Source organism: Mus pahari, chromosome 5 (genome assembly GCF_900095145.1).
Source record: "Mus pahari chromosome 5, PAHARI_EIJ_v1.1, whole genome shotgun sequence".
Taxonomy (NCBI): Eukaryota; Metazoa; Chordata; class Mammalia; order Rodentia; family Muridae; genus Mus; species Mus pahari.
The window spans coordinates 155,244,838-155,264,741 of record NC_034594.1 but is presented as its reverse complement, the minus strand read 5'-3'; the positions used below and the strand labels follow the sequence as shown (position 1 = coordinate 155,264,741).

At 42.7% G+C, this 19,904-nt stretch overlaps 1 protein-coding gene across 4 annotated transcripts in view; it reads left to right on the top strand.

The window, feature by feature from the left end:
• Disp1 (dispatched RND transporter family member 1) overlaps positions 1-19,904 on the top strand; it is a 138,123-nt gene that overhangs the window by 70,711 nt on the left and 47,508 nt on the right. For 3 of the 4 annotated variants that reach the window (XM_029538946.1, XM_029538947.1, XM_021198397.1), the window contains one exon: positions 19,285-19,806. In XM_029538946.1, the coding sequence (XP_029394806.1) occupies positions 19,285-19,806 (522 nt within the window). Of the gene's footprint in view, positions 1-8,427; positions 8,628-19,284; positions 19,807-19,904 lie in introns of those variants that run through there. The other variant, XM_021198398.2, reaches the window with a different exon arrangement.

Sequence of the window (19,904 nt, the reverse complement as noted above, 5' to 3'; positions counted from 1 at the left end):
CAATGGAGGAGTGTTCCTCTTTCTTCACATCCTCGCCAGCATCTGCTGTTCCCTGAATTTTTGATCTTAGCCATTCTGAGTGGTGTGAGGCCACACATTGTTTTCTGCACTCCCCTCACCCCCAGCTTAAAAAAATTGTGCAAGCTTGTTTTTTGTTGTTACTGCTTTGTACTCACAGTGTCTGGGTGCCTCTCTTCTTTGTCATTTCTTCATCAATTCAGTGCCTAAAGCAATGCTTTGCTCTCTGCATGTCAGGCCATTTTCACGGTAAGATTAAGGTGTGAGTTTTGTAAGTGAGGAGTTTAAACACATAAAAGGGTTTCCTCCCACACTGGCATCAGAAGCGCTATGAACTAGGTTATAAGATGAGGACCTGGGGTGTGTTAACAAGGAGACCTGTTTTCTCTCCAGAAGTGGTTAAGATGCCTTCTGCAGGCTCTGCCTGGCCCCAGTCCTTGGTAAGTTACCCCAGCGGGACTGGGACAGCACCTTGTCACAGTAACACTTCCCAACACTGGAGCTGGCTGTCACTGCTGGGTCCTCAGGAGAAACATAATTCTGCCACTGTGGGTGGCTGTAGGCAGCTAGGCCCTGCTGAGGGTTTCAGTATGGAAGCCTGGAGGAACCACTTCCAGTGACTCAGGCTACATTGCCTCCCTGCGGGTGGATGGTACATTGAGATGTTTTTTTGTTTCCATGTTGTGATTTTGTTTTTCTTTTTGAGATGGGGGTGGGCTATTGCTTTCTTACGCAAAGTAGTTTTGACTTCCTGAACTTCACTGATCCTGCTGCCTTAGTCCTCTCAGTAACTGGAGACACAGGCCTCAGCAGACTCACACCATCTCAGGGTTTTAAGTGGCTCTGCTGAGCAGACTCGGCCCTGCCCTTAAGGATTCAGGGCCCTTTGAGCTGTCCAGGGCCCAAGCCTGGTTGCCAGTGCAGTCCATTTAAGTCAATGTTTGCTTTCAGCCAAGCCTGCATTTTAAGTCTGACAACACTGCCCTTCCAGGATATTTTGTGCTTTCTCATAATCCTTAATTCTGACATAAATAAAATCCTTACTCCCTTGCTCATTTATTTATCTTTTTTATTTATCTAACCTTATTTCTTATCTTTTTATAGCTATCTCACAGAATTTTATCTTATAAACAAATTTCTGAAGCAAGATTGAGGGTGATTTTCACAATTTTGAACTGTTTAAACGTTTGAATTGTTAATTTATGTGTTTTCAACATCTGAAGCAGCTTCTCCCTCATTCATGAAATACCTACTGCCAGTGCCTTCAGCTTTAGAGTTTGGGTGGTTTCAGGTTCTTTCTTTGCCAAAAACATTATAACATACAAATGTACAAGAACAAACACTATAAAAGTATAAATAGAAAGAAAGAGGAGGATTTGAGTTTTATATACTCTCCTGTACAATTTCATTTTATATCAAAGAAGATGATGTATGTGTATTAGTCATGTATTCAGATGGCACGAAGTTTCCTATACTATCTAACGGTTAGAAGATGAATTTGCACACTTCTTTATTTCATGCTGTGAAGAAGGCAAGTTTAACTCTCCCTGTAAACATGCACTGTCCGCATTACGGAAGAGTTCAGTTGTTGGCAGAATCCGCACTTGGCTCACACTGCTTTCATTTATATTCAGTGGAGTGCTTTGTAACAAGATACAACTGAAACCCTTAAGAGAATGTTCTAATTAGATTAAAGTCAAGATATATTGTTCTTCATTTTAGCAGGAGATTTCCTGCCAAGAACTTCTATTGTAAAAGTATAATATCACATTTTGAAATCCTATATTGCAAACCAGAAATATTTTGGAAGCTGCCCAGCCCAGAGCTGTTAATATTAAGCTTTGTTTTTAAACCCTTGTGCATCTCAAGATTATATTCTTATGTCATCTGTCTGCAGTCTTGTTATTTTGTAATGCCTGAAATGCTTTGGAGATATATATATATGTATGTATATATATATATATATATATATATATATATATATATATATATATATATATATATTTTGGAGACGTCTCTCCTCTGAAATTTAACTTTTTCATGACAAGAAAGTTCTCCTTGCAGACAATTATGGAACTGTAATAAACTGACCTTGTATTAACTTTAACAGTTTCAAAGGCAGGGCTTGTTTGACTTTTCCCTTTGTTATTTTGAGAGAAGCTGGCATTGAGCTTTATGTGTAGTGGAGGATGAGCTTGAACTCCTGAGCCTACTACCTTCTCCTCTCAATACTCAAGGTTTTTAATACTAATTTCATTTGGTTAGGTTAAGGGAGATTAGAACTGCTGTGTAGTCTGCAGAAGAATGTCGACTACTCCATCCCTGAGACCCACTGATGTACGTGCCTTTTCTTCTAAAGTATACATTACAGTTTCTGATCTCTTTAAGATGTTCGATGGTTAGTCGGCCAATAATAAGTGCATTCCATTCTGGATAACCAAATGCTTCTTTTAATATTGATAAGATATATATGATTTTCTAATTCTTAATCCAATCAAACAAAGACTACATGAGCTAAACCCCAAGATTTCCTCCATTTATGAATTTTTATGATGCTTTATTACAGAGATGAGATTTGCTACAATACGATTAGCCAGAGATTAAATAGAAAGACTGCAGGCTAGTGCCTTTAATGGCTCACTGTGGAGGAAAGGAATATTATTATTTTTGTTGTTGTTGTTTAAAAATACCTCTGTTAGTACCTAGGAAAATCCTATGACAAAAAACAAGTGAGAGTTGAAAACCTGTCTTTGAATGAACTTGGATATTATTTTTAAATGACTGCTACTGGCTTAGAGAACGGTGAGTAGCCAGACTTCCTTAGTGCGCAGGAGTGCGTTAGTATTCAGAATTTGCAGCAGGGAATAATGCACTATACTGCAGTCAGACTCGACATGAATTGAATCTTGACTGTTGTTTCTTTCACACAGCTGTGGTGGGAATGGTCCCTAGGGCCTACGTAAGTCAGCAGGAAAATAGATTTTGTATACTGAATTTCATTTGCAGACTGTATTTCAACTCTACACTCTGCATAGTAAGAATGCAATACATGTCATAGTAACAAATTGTGAACTGTGACTTGTTCAGTCAACATTTGTAAAGTGATATATTAACTTAGAACACAATATAATGTGCTTTTTATACATCCCTCAGAGGCCTAAAGATAATCGAGCCTTTGCCTTTAAATGTAGATCAAGAAGGCAGGAGATACAAATGGCCCTGATTTTCTTTTTTAAAAATGTTTAAAATTGGCAAAGTGGTGTAAGAGCACCACCAAGTCATGTGACTTGGAGCAGGCCATGATGATCTCTGCTTCAGGCAATCAGAGAAGGCTTCACGGAAGATCTGTGGTTGTCCATATGCTTTACAAAGAAAGGGATTGCGGGACGTTGGAAATGTAATTGAAGGGCATTGGTGGTAGAAGGCATAGTGTAAGGACATAGGATGTGTGCAGACTTGCTCGTGGTAAAGCACTTCCACTGTGACCAGACCAGGCATCCATTCTGCTGGAGATTAAATCAGGGCCTCCAGCACACCAGAGTAACTAACACTGAGCCACACCTTCAGCACCAGAAGGGGAGGGGGGATCTGCCAGGGAGGGAGAGAGAAAGAACCTTAATAAGGGAGGATCTTGCATTCCAGCTAAAATGACTAAAGTGTACATTGCACAGTGATCCTTAGCATTTTCTGAACGAGGGCGGTTTGATCGACTGTCTCTTCTGCTGGTGAATATATAGAAATGCTATGTTGCTTAGGTTGGAAAAAGTACAAACTATGCATTAACCACACCGGTTAGGCCCTGGTGATTATCTAAGGGAAACTTAAGCCAAGGTGACTGAGGGGGTGGAATTGAAGGGATGGGTGGCAGTGGCTAGGGAGGGAGTGAAAAAGCTGTGGTTACCTAAAGGTCAAAGATGACTCCACTGTACCTCAGGATGCAGCAAGAATCTAGCAGGCCACAGATAACTATTGAAGTCGAATTTGTGGGTTTAAGTGACTGAGAGTGGGTCAGAAAACTGGTCTGGTAAGGTGATTCAGCACTTGAGAGCACTGGCTGCTTTTCCAGAAGACTCAAGTTCAAATCCTAGCATTTCCATGGTGCCTCATAACTGTAACCCCAGTTTCAGGAGATATGATGCTCTTTTCTGGTCTCTGGATTCTTGGATCCTGAGTTTCTTCAAGACTACCACAACTGCCTCAAATGTTCTCTAGAACATGTCCATTATCACCCCTCTTTTCTAGCATAACTATGTTATTTTGGGTACCTCAAAAGCACATGCCACATGGGTTATTTCAGTTTCATTTAAAATGATGCAAAACCCTTAAATTTTTCATTAAGAAGGATAGGAAGACTCAGCGAGTCCTTTGATGCTGACAATTTGTGTTTTAGATTGTTGGCTTTGACCAGTTGGAAGGACATGTAAATGGAATGTGATTGGACAACAGAAGCTGCAGAATAAACCTTAGAGCAGAGGTTGGGGAGAGAATAAAGACAAACTGTCAGTCTCTACCCAGGGATTATAGTAAGACACTGCAGCGGTTCGGCCAAGGACATGCAGCAGAGTACTGGAGACTGAGTAAGGAGGCTGCCAGTGAGAAAGGCTAACAAAATTAATTATTGAAAAAGGAGTGCTGAAGCAGCAGCTGTGCCTGTGGGGAGAGGAGGAGTGTGGGATGAGGCCTGGGCACGGGAGCAGCCCTGCTGAGGAGCCCAAGCACCAGCAGGCCAAAGCTGGGACTCCTTAAGTGGAAACTCAACAGTCATTGTGAGTGATGGATTAGATGAAGGAGGAACAAAGAAGATACACTTGAGGGGAGCGGGAGGCATAGCCACATGGCTGTTGGAGTGGCAGTGGTGTCTGCCCTCCAGCTCCTTGGCCTGAGTCAGGGCTGCTGAACATCCCGAGTGCCACTCAGTGTACTTGGGCACTGAAGTCTAATTTCTTTACATGTAAAATGCCCATGTGGCATGTGGCTACCTTTGGGGATACCCAAAATGACATAGTTATGTTAGGAAAGACGGTCAGATTCTGCAAGTGAGAATGGACAAGTTCTGCAAGACGTCTGAGGCAGTTGTGGTAGTGCCAAAGAAACTCAGGATCCAAGCTTCCTTTTCTTGTATGAAAATACACAGTATCACTTGCCAGGAGGGTTCCAGGCAGGAGCTTGGGAGGGAGGGCCCTTGTGGATTTTAGTGGAAGATCAGCTGGGGGAGCTGCAGTGACAGAGAGCCCCCTTCCCCCACAAAGGAGACTGATTTTTAGGTGGCTTTCTCTTTCTGGAGGCTGTTTTCATTAACATCCCCAAACCTGGGATTTGGGGAGCAGGTAGGGGAGGTTTTGTAGTGCGAGGGTTCAGTAAATCAATCCTGAGCCAGTGAAGATGGCCAGGGGCATCAGGGATTAGAGCTGGGGGCTGGGGAGCCTGGAAGAGCACATTCTTCAGCTGTCAGACTGTGGGAGATGAAGCCCTGCAGCTCCAGTTGTGAGAATTACAGATCTGCAGATAGGATTTCCAGCAGGAAATGGGGTAAGCAGATTAACAGATGACAGCTGTCAGATAAGAGGAGCTCGGAAGACTGATGCGCATCTCCAAGTGCAAGGGACCCATGACTGCCCTGCTCTAGTTTGCCTGCATTCTGCCTTTGTTCCCAATTTGCTAACATAATTTGGAATATAATCTTAAATGGTAAAAGTGGGATTTATCTTTTTGTAGTGGCTTCAAAATTTATCAAAACTGAATTCAGAGCCTCTAAGATAATCTTTCCTAATTTACATTTTGTAGATGGAGACTGTAACATTTGGATTAAGTGACTGCTCATAGGTTATAAGCGGAGAAAGCTGAGTGGGATTCCAGCTCCATATGGACTGCCTTTTGAACTGTAGTGCAGCTTGAGCAACCACGGGTTCTAGTCTGAGAACTTAAGTAGGTATCTAAAGATCTGTGCACCAGAAGCCCGGAAACCCAGCATGGAGAACTGTCTGCAGCTTTTCTGGCATTTCCTTTTCTGAATCTATACTTAACAATTACTACGCTGTTGACTTGACCAAACTGAGGACACCTTGCTGGAGCACTGCTGCTCTGTCTTCCTCCTAGCTCGCTCGTGCTTGCTGACTTCACCACTAGGACATCAGTGGTGGTAGGTACCCGGGACAAACCTGAGTTCTGGCCTAGCTGCCTGTGGAAAGAAGCATGCCAGTGAGCAGCTCTTTTCTAACTTAGTTTTTTGTTTTTGTTTTTTTGTTTTGTTTTACAACAGAATATGTATACGATTTTTTAATTTATATTTTTAATTTTCTTTATTTACATTTCAAATGTTATCCCCTTTCCTGGTTTCCCCTTCGAAGACCTCCTCTCCCTCCTCCTCCCCCCTCCCCTGCTAACCAACCCACCCACTCTTGCTTCCTGGCCCTGGCATTCCCCCACACTGGGGCATAGAGCCTTCACAGGACCAAGGACCTCTCCTCCCATTGATGACCAACTAGGCCATCCTCTGCTACATATGCAGCTGGAGCCATGAGTCCCACCATGTGTTTTCTTTGGTTGTTGGTTTAGTCCCTGGGAGCTCTGGGGGTACTGGTTAGTTCATATTGTTGTTCCTCCTATGGGGCTGCAAACCCTTTCAACTCCTTGGGTTCTTTTTCTAGTTCCTTCACTGGGGACCCTATGCTCTGTCCAATGGATGGCCGTGAGCATCCACTTCTGTATTGGTCAGGCACTGGCAGAGCCTCTCAGGAGACAGCTATATCAGGGTCCTGTCAGCAAGCTCTTGTTGGCATTTACCGTAGTGATTGGGATTGGCAACTGTATATGGGATGGATCCCTAGGTGGGACAGTCACTGGATGACCTTTCCTTCAGTTTCTGCTCCAAATATTGTCTCTGTATCTCCTCCCATGGGCATTCTGATCCCTCTTCTAAGAAGGACCGAAGTATCCACACTGTGGTCTTTCTTCTTCTTGAGCTTCATGTGGTCTGTGAATTGTATTTTGGGTATTCTGAACTTCTGGGCTAATATCCACTTATCAGTGAGTGCATACCACGTGTGTTCTTTTGCGATTGGCTTTACTCACTCAGGATGATATTTTCTAGTTCCATCCATTTGTCTAAGAATTTCATTAATTCATCATTTTTAATAGTTTAGTAATACTCCATTGTGTAAATTACCACATTTTCTGTATCCATTCCTCCATTGAAGGACATCTGGGTTCTTTCCAGCTTCTGGATATTATAAATAACACTGCTAAAAGAGTGGAGCACGTGTCCTTATTACAAGTTGGAACATCTTCTGGGTATTGCTGGGTCCTCAGGTAGTACTATGTCTAATTTTCTGAGGAACCGCCAAAGTGATTTCCAGAGTGGTTGTACCAGCTTGCAATTCCACCAGCAATGGAGGAGTGTTCCTCTTTCTCCACATTCTCGCCAGCATCTGCTGTCACCTAGATGCCCCAGTGTAGGGGAATGCCAGGACAGGGAAGCAGGAGTAGGTGGGCTAGTGAGCAGGGGGATGAGGGATGGGATAGGGAGGTTTTTGGAGGGGAAATGAAGAAAGGGAATAAAATTTGAAATGTAAATAAAGAAAATATCTAATTGTTTTTAAAAAAGAAAATCCATTTCATTTGTTGGCTGTGTAGCTGCTCAGTGGCATGACTTCATTTTGACTGCCTCTGTATTTTCTCAGTTCCTGTCATTCTCCTTTACATTGTATGCAAGCATGTAATTCTCAAAGAATAAATAAAAATATATTTAAGTATCATGGCAAAATAAATAAAGATTTATATAAAATTTTCCATTGGCATCATTATGGCCATCTGTTTATAAAAAGCAAATCCATTTAGCCAACAACTATTTTTGTTTGGGAAAATTGGGAGAAAAATACTTATCACTGTGTGGGCTAATACATCCTTCTTAAAAGAAGAAGGGGAGGAGGAGGAGGAGGAAGAGGAGGAGAAAGACTGCCTCTCTTAAAACAGTGAACTTTCTCCTTTGAAAGCAGGATTTCAAGAGCCAATTGTGAAAGAACACAAGACCCAAACTTGGAAATAAACAGGCATTGGTGTTTATTTGTGTTAATTTAGATGTAGTAGCCAATGTGTCAGAAAACTGAGTCTGTGGCTCTTAAACTAGGCTGAGCAAGCAAACATTATCAACCAACATGGCTTTAATCTACTAAGTAACTTTAAATCCAGAAGATCAAAGGGCGTTATAACTAAAAACAGCTCTCACTGCAATTTCCCTGCAGAAGCAGGAAAAGGCTAGAAATGACATGTCACCTTCATATCCTGGCTGGCTGACCTCAGTGCTCAGATCAAGTCCCTCTGTGTACCAGCTGTTGCCATTATTAAGGCTCTGCCCCAAGGGGTTAAGTAGTTGAGAAACTCTCCCTCCTATCCCAGAGCAAACAGAGAAGTCCCAGCCCCTGACTTGCCCATTCAAAGCCTCTGCTTGTGCCTGTCATTCACTCCAGCTCCTCCACTCCTTGCTCCACTCTGCTCAGCTCCTGCCAGCTCCTGAGTTCCCGCAGCCTGGTCAGCCCTGGCTGTGGCTACCCTCAGCTTTTGCAGACCAAAAGCTTCTCTGTGCCGGAGAAGTTTCTTCTTTTAAAAGAAAGGTAATCTCTTTATTTCTGCTTCTCTAGGTGGGTGTTTGTTGTTTTAGAGGAATTTGTTTTTAAACTGAACCTATTTTCCAAGACTATTTAAAAATCCAGTTTACTTGTTTTCAATGTAAATGCTGAATAGAGTTTTAATACTTTAAAAATCTTACGGTGTCCATTTGAATTTGTAATGTGGTGCAGTAGAGGAGGGTCTGCTATTCCTAAGTTTAATAAAATGTGCTTTCTTTGTGGAGTTGGAAGGAAACCTAAGATTAAAAGTGAAGTATATTGTCTTATACCTTCTCTGCCTGAATTGGGGAAACTACTGAAAGTGTGCCTCTCCCATGGCCATCAATAAGAACGATAGGTAAGGACGCTAGGAATCACTTTACTCACATCTGCCACTGAAGTGTTTCAGGACAGTAAATCGGTCTTTCAGCCTGTGCAGAGGCTCTGCAGGGTTCGATCGGCAGCCCCGGGCGGGCTCAGTTTTACCCTGGGTCATTTCCGAGGTTCAGTCCCCTGTGCTCCTTTTAGCTGCATCTGAGCTAATTAAACGTCACGCCTTATGTGCACTTTAATTGTTGCAGTGATGGCTACATTAGAATTGGATTTACTGCTTAAAGTCTTGTTAGTAGCAAAATTGACTTTTGTTTAAAAAGTGAGAATGGGTAATTTATCTGTAATGACCAAAAAAAAAAAAAAAAAAAAGTTCAGACTGGTCTTAATTTTTAAAGTATGTTTCTGTGTGGAATGAAAGCTAACATCTTTGACTCTGGTCGAGAGTGAGCAGGCATGCCTTTCAGCAGGGACGGAGCATGGCTTGCAGAGCACACTCTGCTTCGCTAAGTAAGAACGGCTTTAACTGGAAGTGTCCATGTGGACCTGATGAAATATGTCCCTTTCACTCACAAGAGGATGATTTCAGACTGGGACTGGAGTTTCCTGTGACTGGGCAGTCACCAGACCAGAAGGAAGCTCTGGCCCACTGGGCAGCAGGCGCACTGCTGTGTGCCGATAACTTGCAATGGCAAGTTTTGCTTTTAGTGTTAAGATGAACAGTTGTCTTGTTTATCTGTTCTTCAGGTTTGCCTTTCTGGTTGGTGATGTCAGATTTGAGTATTAGACGACTTAAGGAATTACACTAAATTTGGAATGCCTTATGTTTATGTACCTTACATTGTATACTGGAAATTAAGAACTGTGACCATAAACTACTTGTAGCAATTTAGAAAATATTTAATGTCTGAAATACTGTTCTACAGTACAGTTTGAGAAACACATTAGCCTTGTCTCAGCTTGGAACATGATCTGTATAAGACAGATTTCTCTAACCTTTAGCTATAATCTCCTGTCTGTGTAGCTTACATTGAACTAATTACTCTTTTTGGTAACTCTTGAGTAATCTCTTTTTCTGTGGTTGTTATTCCCCATTCTTCTCCTTCTGTCTTAACTGACCTGAGTCCTGGGGTTGGAGCTGAGCTTTCTCACAGTACGACCTTTAAAATGCAAATACATGTGTTAGACAGCCTGAACTTATACTGAACATTGTCTCTTTTTAAAACATTGTAATTAGTGATCATACCTCAACATAGGAGATAAAATTGAGATAAGATCCAAGACAATGAAATGCTTGTGATATGGAAAGGGTATATGCTACATATATTTATTATATATGATATATATATGTATATAACATGTGATGCCTATTAATAATTGTATGTAATATACAATATAATACAACATATATGTGTATATATGTATGTGTGTATATATATATATATATATATATATATATATATATATATATATGCACATATATTTAGAAAATATTTAATGTCTGAAATACATGTATCAGAATTCAGGAGCATTTGTGTTGATAGTTTAATTATGGATTAGAAAGATATTTATGAAAATTATACCCTGGCTTTACTAAAAGTTAATATATGGATCAATTTGAAAAAAGAACAAAACCTTTATGAATCCATTGTTTTCATAACCAGTTTTCAGAGTCCTTTCCTAATGGGATGCCCTTAATAATGTTTCCTGCCTATACCTGAGTGATATTTCCCAAGTTGCTCAGTAAACTAAAAGCTCCTCCTGAGACCTTCTGGGCCAGACCTGCAGGGAAGGACCCATGGGGGATTAAGCCCTGGGAACTTGATTTCCTACTACTTAAAGTTCACAGATCAGCAGGGGGTGGGGGCCTGGCACAGACATTTGTAGCGGAACTTTCACTAATTCTCAGTAAACTCATTATCATTTAAATCACATAGCTTAAATGCTTTCTGGCAAGCAATCCCAGTTTTTGATGAGATGAGAAAATTTAAAAAATTTTTCACATACTTTAGTGAGGCAAGAGTGAGAGACAGTTTTTCTTCTTGGCTTACCTCAGCAATGGCTATTTCTGCTGAGCTGATAAAGTTTGTGGTATGTGAAGTGTTAAGCATCATGTGGTGTCTCTAGATGGCTCAGTAACATGATGCTGTGTGACAAGAAGAGCTGGGGAGAGGAGAAAGGCTGCCTTGCTGCAAGTTGAGTTTTCTTGAGGAAGAGTATGTTCAGGTGACCTAAAGACAAGGACTGCTGCATCCCATCCCACAGCTCTGGCTCATGCCCGAATGCTTTGTAATTCTTACTTGGAGGGGGCATGAAGCTGGGAAACCGCCTGGCATCTGGAGGCTGTGTGACCCTAGAAACTTAGGCTGCTCAGAGTGTGACCTGAGTCTTTCCCCTTTCTAGGTGTGGACTTTGGGGAATGTGTTCTTCTGTCGGAGGAGCTGGAGACATCACTTTAGAAGCTGACCAGTGATGGGGGATGTTCTTTTCTTGAGGGGCTAAATAAACTCATTAGACAAAGTAGCTGTTCCTAAACTGCCTTCAGAAGAGCCACAAGTCACTGAGACGATGTGACAGGTTGTTCAGGAATTCTGCAGTTGTCTCTCATCTACACTGATGTCTTAATAAGGCTGCTTCTGTACCATGTCCCAACTTCTACCTTCCCAATGCAGGAACTGTCACCAAGAAAACAAGTGGAGATGGTTCAGATGTTAAAAATTACAAACTGTGTGCTGCTCTGTCCTTAAATGTGCAGAACCGCTTACATTTCCTGAAGTATCTTCTGAGTGTTGAGTGTTTTGAGTGACAGCTATTGGATCCTCTTAAAAACTGATGAGCAATGATTATGTAAACTATGAATTGCTGCCTTGGCTGCATATTAGAATCACTTGAGAGCTTTAAAAATAAAAACAAAACTGACAGCTATACCATTGTAGTATGAATGAAATTAGAACTGCTGGCCAGGGGTCTGTTTCTGTAATTAAAAAATATGCATTACCAAAGTGATTCTGATGTGTAGTCAGGGTGGAGACTATTGTAACAGACTTATTGCAGATACTTCTTGTATTCATTACATTTCCCGTAAGACTTGTGATCTAACTGTGGGCCTTGCCTGGGATGAGAATTAGGTAACCATTGGTCTTTCCTTTTCATAACCATTGTTTGGCATATCTGAGGTAGAAAGCTCCTTTTGCTTTAGTTTATATAATTCTGGTTATATGGTACTCCAGATTTACAGTTAAGAAATCTTTCAGCTTAATAGAATTTAACCACATCTGAACCACACAGACTCAAAGATACAGAGGCTCATCTCTCACTCACACCATGAGTGTGAGAGGGAAGGTTCTGTGTGACGTGATCATTTCTGTGCTCTCCGAGAACCGCTTTCATAATTGCAGTATGTAATAGAGCTTGTGAAGTATGCCGTCAGAGGTAGGTGTTCGTGCTAAGAATGATACTAGCCTCATTAGCATCCTTTGTCTCGGATTGTAAACTAGAAACCCCAGTTTTCCACTCCTGTCTTCCTGTGTACCTGATACCAAAGGCACATTGGGCATAAACAACGAAAGAATCAGGCTGGTATTTCTGTAAGCCTGACCTCCCCTTCTGAGCTTTCTCCTGCATGTATGTGTTCATGCCTGGAGAACCGATGCGTCTGAGATCACTGAATTCAGTCTGTGTGGCCTGCTCTGCCGCGCATTCACTGTCTCCCTGAGGTTCTCCAGCTTCTCTCCTGCTGTTGTAACTGTGGGTCAAGTCTGCTCATCTTCTCCTGTATCATTAGGCTTTTATAATACTGTCAATGCTTATGTATAAAGGTATGTAGCACTGGTAGTTTATCTTCTTTGATGTCTTTAACAATATATATTACATGTATAGTCATATTCAGAGATGGTAAAACCCAGTGTACATTTCCCTTTCAAAGGTGAATTCTCATTGGAAGGGATTATAATCCTTTCAGAGCTTCCACGTCTATCAGTTTGGCTTTTCACGGTGGGAAGCCCATTGATGGCAAAGAGGCTCTGAGGGGACTTCTCTGGTAGGTCGGTGGCTGTGGACTGACACCAAAAGCATGGGATGATGTGGAACCAGCTTTGAGTTTGCTGCAGCTTCTGCTTATGGGGAATAACAGCAAGGGTACTTACCTTTATACGGTTCTTGGCAGCAGATGTTTGTAAGTGCTTAGGTGGAGATGTTTATAAACATTCTTATTGAAGAAGCATTTAATGACAGAACATTTATGAACTAAAATAATAATAGTAATAAATAATAATTTGTCTCAGAAGGTAAGAAGATCCCTCTGTCTACAACTGGCTCCTTACATCTCTGACTAAACCAATGGGCTTTGTGTCACACTGGAATTACATTGTTTCAAAATTATCCAAATAGTAGTCGGGAGGGGCTTGGGTTTTCTTTCTAGCTAGTAATATAGTGGTGGTGGCTGGGTAACACCCTCTGATTCACTGAGATATGTCTCAGATACCCCTGAAAGCTGAATTTTAACTTTTCCAACTGTCTTGGGAAATACTGAATTTAGGGGCTTTTTTATGTGGGTCTTCAGACAGACTTTTGTGTTAGTTGTCTGTGGTGAACCTATAAATACTGGTTGAGCTTGACATTCTCTGGATCCCTCCTGAGGTGGTGGAGTGCCTTGCCCTTAGAGTCTCAGTGTGGATTTACCCCCAGGCATGGGATTTAGATGCAGCTTTAATATTGTTGACCTTAGTTTTCTCTCTAGTGGGTTCAACCGGTCCTCACCGAGGTATTTGAGAAAGTGATTCACACAGAAAGATGACTTTTGCTCTTAATCCTTGCTTACTCTTCTCTCGCTCTCTTGCTCTTTCTCCGCTTCCCTGCCCCCTCTCTCCCCATTTCCTTCCCCTCTCTTTCCATGAGCTCATGGCCAGGCTCTACTCCTCTCCCTCTCCCCCCCCCGCCCTCCCTCTCTCTGCCTTTTAAAAAATTGACTAGTGCTTTATGAGGAAGTCTCTGGAGATGAAGCTTCCTTCTGGAGCCTCCCTACCTGAGCAGGCACTGCTTCTCACAGTGTTCACATAAGCTGCCTGTGTCTCCTCCGCAGTACTGAGGACTGAGAGCAGCGCGGTCCTGGCGACCAGAGCCAAGGCCAGCATTCAAGGCAAAAGATCAGCCAGTGTCAGAGGACTTCCTCCCCAAACTGGGTTGATAGCTAACAGATACAGAGGCTTCCCAGTTCACGTTATGTCCTTTGTGAAAAGACTCGAAGGCCATCCTCTGTTTGGAGAAAAGGAGTCAAGGTAATTTATTTCTTCTGTGTGAGTTGTACCAGAAATATTCAAATCTGTCAAATTTTACCAAAATTGGACATAGCACAGTTTGGGAGAATTGATAATAGCCATAATTAGAACTTCTGTTAAAATGTCTTACGCTCTCTGCCCTGTTAGAGAAATGGTTCTTTATCTCTCTCTCCTCCCTTCTGTTTGCCCTCCTTGCAGTGGGCTTTCTCTCGTCCTAGCTCCTTTGCTGCCTCGCAGCCTCTACATAGAGAATATGTGCCAGGGACTAGCCCAGCACAGACACGTGCTGGAGGATATTGTCCCCTTCTGGTAGATGGTTCAGAACCCACCCGTCTTTTAGCCACATCCCCAGCAGACCCCGAAGTTTGGAGGCACGGGGCCAACATTGAACATTTTCATCTAGTGAGTGTGCTCTGGGGAAGGCCACTCTTCTGTAATTGACTACAAAATGGAATTTCAGTGGTGACCATTTGTGTGGGGAGCCTGGTGAGGCGCCTGAGCTTTAGAAGGTGGGCCTGCAGAATGCTGTCCGCCTTGGCTTCAGTCCTTCCTGCTTCGGCATTGGTATATGGCTCAGGCAGCCTACTTAGTCTCTGTATCAGGCTTTGTTTTGCAAAGTAGACTAGGTAATGCCTTCCACATCTGTTTTCCTGAAGGCTATTAGTGGGATCAACTGGAGGGAGATGATGCATGTGAAAGTGCTTTGGAAATACCACAGAAGCACTCTGTTGCTGCTGATGGCAAGGAAGACATTGTTCCTTCAGGCAGTGAGCCCTGTGTTTGTTAAGGATAGTGATGGCTTCTCTAAGTGGTTACTGTGGTAATTGGATCGGGTCTGTGTATCCTCTTTAACAGAACACTTAGATTTTAACGTGGCAGTTTTCTGGCCAGATCAGGCATTGTGATGTTCAGTTCCAAGCCGGGCTGTATGGTTCTTCATGCACTTTAGATGCCTTTGTGCCCCTGAAGCTGCTTCCATAATCCCATTGCAGCCTTTAAATGGATTGTGTTACGAGCATAGTTTGGTGTATATTGTGTTAGTGATTAAATTTTCACAATTCAGACAGATTATATAATAATAATATAATATGTTCAATGATGTGCTTTTGAAGTGTGAGTCTTTGTATTTTATAGGATGGAATTCTAGCACATAAACTGTGGTGACCCTGAACAACTGTACACACACACACACACACACTTACACTCTCACACACACATTCTCACTCACACTTTCACACTCACACTCACACACTCACACTCACACACACATTCTCACTCACACTTTCACACTCACAAACACACACTCTCACACACACTCACACTCTCACACACACTCACACTCACACACATACTCTCTCACTCACACTTACATACATACTTTCACACTCACACTCACTTTATTTTAACCACATAGGCTGTTTCTGGCAGTTCTGGAACATCACACATTCAAGCTCTCTACCACTGAGCTGCAACCCCTGCTCTTAGCTGCCCTGATTCTTAACAGAATAGTTGTCTACAGATAACTGCACTTAACAGTGCCCATGGCCTTCTCCCATCCACACACCCAGACCTAAACCACTGGCTTTGGGGGTGGGTTTGTGTTCTGTTTCATTTGTTTGTTTTGAGACAGGATCTGGCTGTGTGGTTCAGAATGAATCACATTCACCATTCCCCAGCCTCGGCTCCAAGTTCTAGGATTCTCGATATGTGACCATCATGCCAGGGTGACTCATTCTCTCCTATTGTATATAGTAATTAACAAGATGTGGGAGAATTTGAGTTCTCTGTTGATTATAAACTAGGTTGTTTTCAGTTTTCACCTTTAAAGTTTTGTAGCCAAGACCCAGATGATATGCATGTTATTCATATATATCTGGATACACATTATTCATATATATTTGAAATTTTACCCTAATAGAAAATTTGATAACTAGTGCCTTAGAAAAGCATACCACTTTTCATTTCAAACGAACTTAAGAAAGCAAGACTTTGAGACAGGGAGACTGGGGCTGTTTGAGCTAGTTTCTCAGTATGTGGCTGGTAGAATCAGCTTTAAAACTCACCCCTACCCACGCTATTCATTTTCAGCTATAGATCTCTCAGTTGCCACCTTAAAACACAATACACTGGGAAGTATAACATTCCATATCTGTTCATATTTGAATCATTCAGGACATGACAAATGCTACTGGGAAGGCCAAGGTGGGTGTGAGAGCAGTGCCTTTAATGAATTGATATTGGCAGACTGATTCCTGCAGCCTGAGAAGGGGCACTCAGGCCAGGGCTGGGGTGGAGGCAGGGGAGGAGGTTGGGGGAGGGAGGTAGGGGGCTTCCTTTGGATAAGTTCTCAAGAGAACATGCTGGTTTGAACATCACTGTCTGTTAAGTTTTTCTTTATGTTTGACTCAAAGCCTACCTTGAGTGCCACAGTAAACATGTTGTCCTTGCATTTATTGTCACACTGTGGCACTTAGCACAGTGTGAGTCACAGGGAGAGCGGTTAACGTGCTCTTCTAGTCTCCTTGTGTAGGATCACTTGCTGTATTTATCCTTCCGTCGCCCTTTATGCTTTGCTGTCAGCTCCTCTCCATCCCAGGATTAGAGCCTAAGTCACTGCTTGTCTCTGGTCTCCCTCAGCGTGGCCTTTAGTGTCAGCCCTGACTAAAGATTGACGCTTTACTGTTTTGCCCTTCTGAACCCCTTTACCAATACAGCTGCCGAGGCTAAGCAAGCCGCTGGCATGGTGTTTAATTTATATGATCCAATTGGTTGGTTCCATTTTATGACTCTGATTAAAGAGGCTGAACCAGAGAAGGCACCTGACATTTCTCTCACTGCAATCATACGTCTGAGTTCATATTATTCTGTGTTGCCTACCAGTGCCTGCTTCATGACAAGACCTCTCCAGGTTATAAAACAGGTTGCATTCCTAAACAGCATTTGTAAAGCTGTATTTTGTCTCAGTGAGGGAAAAAAAGTTACTTGGTAAAATTAAGTGCCTCTGTTGGCATACACAAACACTGTTAACTCTTACAGAGTGACAGATGGTGCCTTACAGTGATAGTAAAGGGAAATGATTGCTGCAATTCAGGCTGGAAAGAAAGATAAACATTTTCCCCCTGAAGACAAGTAGATTTAATTGGAAAAAAAAAAAATGGATGAAAATCAGAGAATTTAGAGACAATTTCAGGGTACTCTGGAGGGCATTCTAAGTTGATGTTGTGCTGTCTTGGGCCCTGTTTACTTTTGAATGTTTACTTTAGATGCTTGTTTCCCACCCAACAGCTATGCTGGTAGATAATAGAATTAATTGTATTAAATGTGAAAAGAAAAAAAAGTTGACCATTTCAGATGCTTTCTCAAAAACCTGGAGTGATTAAAACCCAGCCAGCAAAGCAGCCCTGCCTGCCTTCCTCCTCCTGTCCTCTTGGTGCGCCTGTCAGTCGGTGGTCGTCAGGGAGATGGTGGGAGTCTTGGGTGGTGCCCAGCCACTTAGCTCTGGCCGGCCACCGTAGTCCGAGCTGCTTTACTTTCTGTGAGTGATATACTCTGAGTTCACACTGGTTTGTGTTGGGGATATTATATCAGTGCTTGGACGAGATGTTTTTTCCAACAGCGATTTTATCATGAGAGCAACTTCACATACCATAAATAAGACTTCTCTCAATGGCCTGTAGAAAAAGAGGGTGCAGCCGGCAGGCCAGTTAGACATATGATGCAAGACCTTTAGACCTTTGAGTTTATGTGTACAAGGTTTAAAATATTTTATTTTTCTCCCAAAACAATTTGTAAAGACAGTTTTGATTTGTAATTATTTTCTTTGTGGTGTTTATTTAGCTGAGTTTATCCGTGGATGTGAGAGAGTTTTTTTTCTGTAAGATAAATGTTAAACCAATGGTGCTAAATTTGCATCAGAGTGTGTTGAGTAGCCTGTGGGTACCAGGATCTAGATGAGAGCTTTGTGTGTTCCAGTGGTGGGGTCTGCTCAGAACTGGCCCTGCTGAGGTGATACAGTGGATGAAAGTGGGACAGGACTCTTATACCTGGGAGACCCAGGTTACATAGAGCACACAGATGGAAGGGGGTTACTGTCTTGGTGCTTGTATAAGTCCTAGGTGGGGAAGGGCTGGAGGAAGACTTCGCTAGAAGCCACATCAAAGGGTTAGGGTTAAAAGGAGTTCATGTGCAGGGTGGCTAGGTCAGTGGCATTTGATGGCTGTTCTTACTGTGAACCCCCAGGTTTTGTTTCTGTGTATACTGCTCAAATGGGTGGTTAAGATTACTTGGCAGTGAGGCGCCAGGCTATCTAGTTTTGCTGTTGCATGTTGACTGAATAAAGGTGTTTGTGGTACTGTGAGCATGTGCGGGGTTTCCTGTACAGCGAAGGCCTGGGACCTTTGGTGCAAGCTAGGGAAAAAAAATCTAAGAAAATGTAATGTGAAACAAATCTCGTCCACAATATCATTTTTCTTACGCAAATGTTACTAAAACTACAGCATAGAAAGTGAATTCACGAGCAACTTTTACAGTGTGCCTAAAGGAAAAGAAAACTTTTCATGTCTGATCATTTGTGTTTTAAGAATTTTTAGCTAACTACTCTTTATTTCAATAGGCTTTTTCATATTCTGGGATTCTAGTGACTCAGAGGGAAAAAAATCTTAAATTGGCACTTTTCTAAGACATAAACCAGCCTTAAAAGTACTTATGTTGTCTTAACATGTACACCTATTGCCTTTGATGTCACCTTCATTTTGCTCAGCACTCCCAACAGAAGCCCCAAGCACTGCAGTGGGAAAGCGGAAGGGTCTGTGTTGCTCTCCTTTCTCTTCTGGGAAGAAGAGACTGCAAGCACTGAGGAGAGGAGGGGTGGAGAAGGTAGCCAGCGAGGACAGGGGAAACGAAGTAGTGGAGTGGGCTCGGTGGTGCCCAGCCCCCTCCTAGACACTGGCTGGTAACTCCTGCAGGACCCCTCATTTACGTGTCTTACATGTCTTTCTTATTTATATGTTCTCCTGCCTGTTTAGAACTTGATAGCTTTATATCTTTGTCATTTCTAGGACCAAAACATCGGGCATGGCTGTGATTAGCGGAAGTGACTCTGTGCTTCTGAGCAACGGCAGCATCTCAACCAGCACCTCCAACCCTAATCCCCTCAGCCCCAGTGATGGAGACCTCCCAGCCCAGCAGCTCGGACCCAGAGAAACCCCGAGAACAAAAGCAAGCCCAAATGGATGCCTGCAACTTAATGGCACAGTTAAGTCATCCTTTCTGCCTTTAGACAACCAAAGAACACCTCAGACGCCAGCTCAGTGCTGCCACCCTTGTCCATACCATCACCCTGTGAGCGGCCACAGCAGTCACCAAGAGTGCCACCCCGAGGCTGGCCTTGCAGCCTCCCCCGCTTTGGCCTCGTGTCGCATGCAGCCACATTCCGAATACTCTGCATCTCTGTGTCCAAACCATTCACCCGTGTATCAGGCTGCGCACTGCCTTCAGCCCTCACCATCTTTCTGCCTTCATCACCCGTGGCCTGACCATTTCCAGCATCAACCTGTACGGCAGCACCTGACCATCATCAGGTGAGTACCCTGGATGTCTTGTTGGCCTTCAGCATTAAACGGATCTCTTGTGAATGTGACAACTTATATTTATATCTCCAGAAGGGGGGAAATGGTCA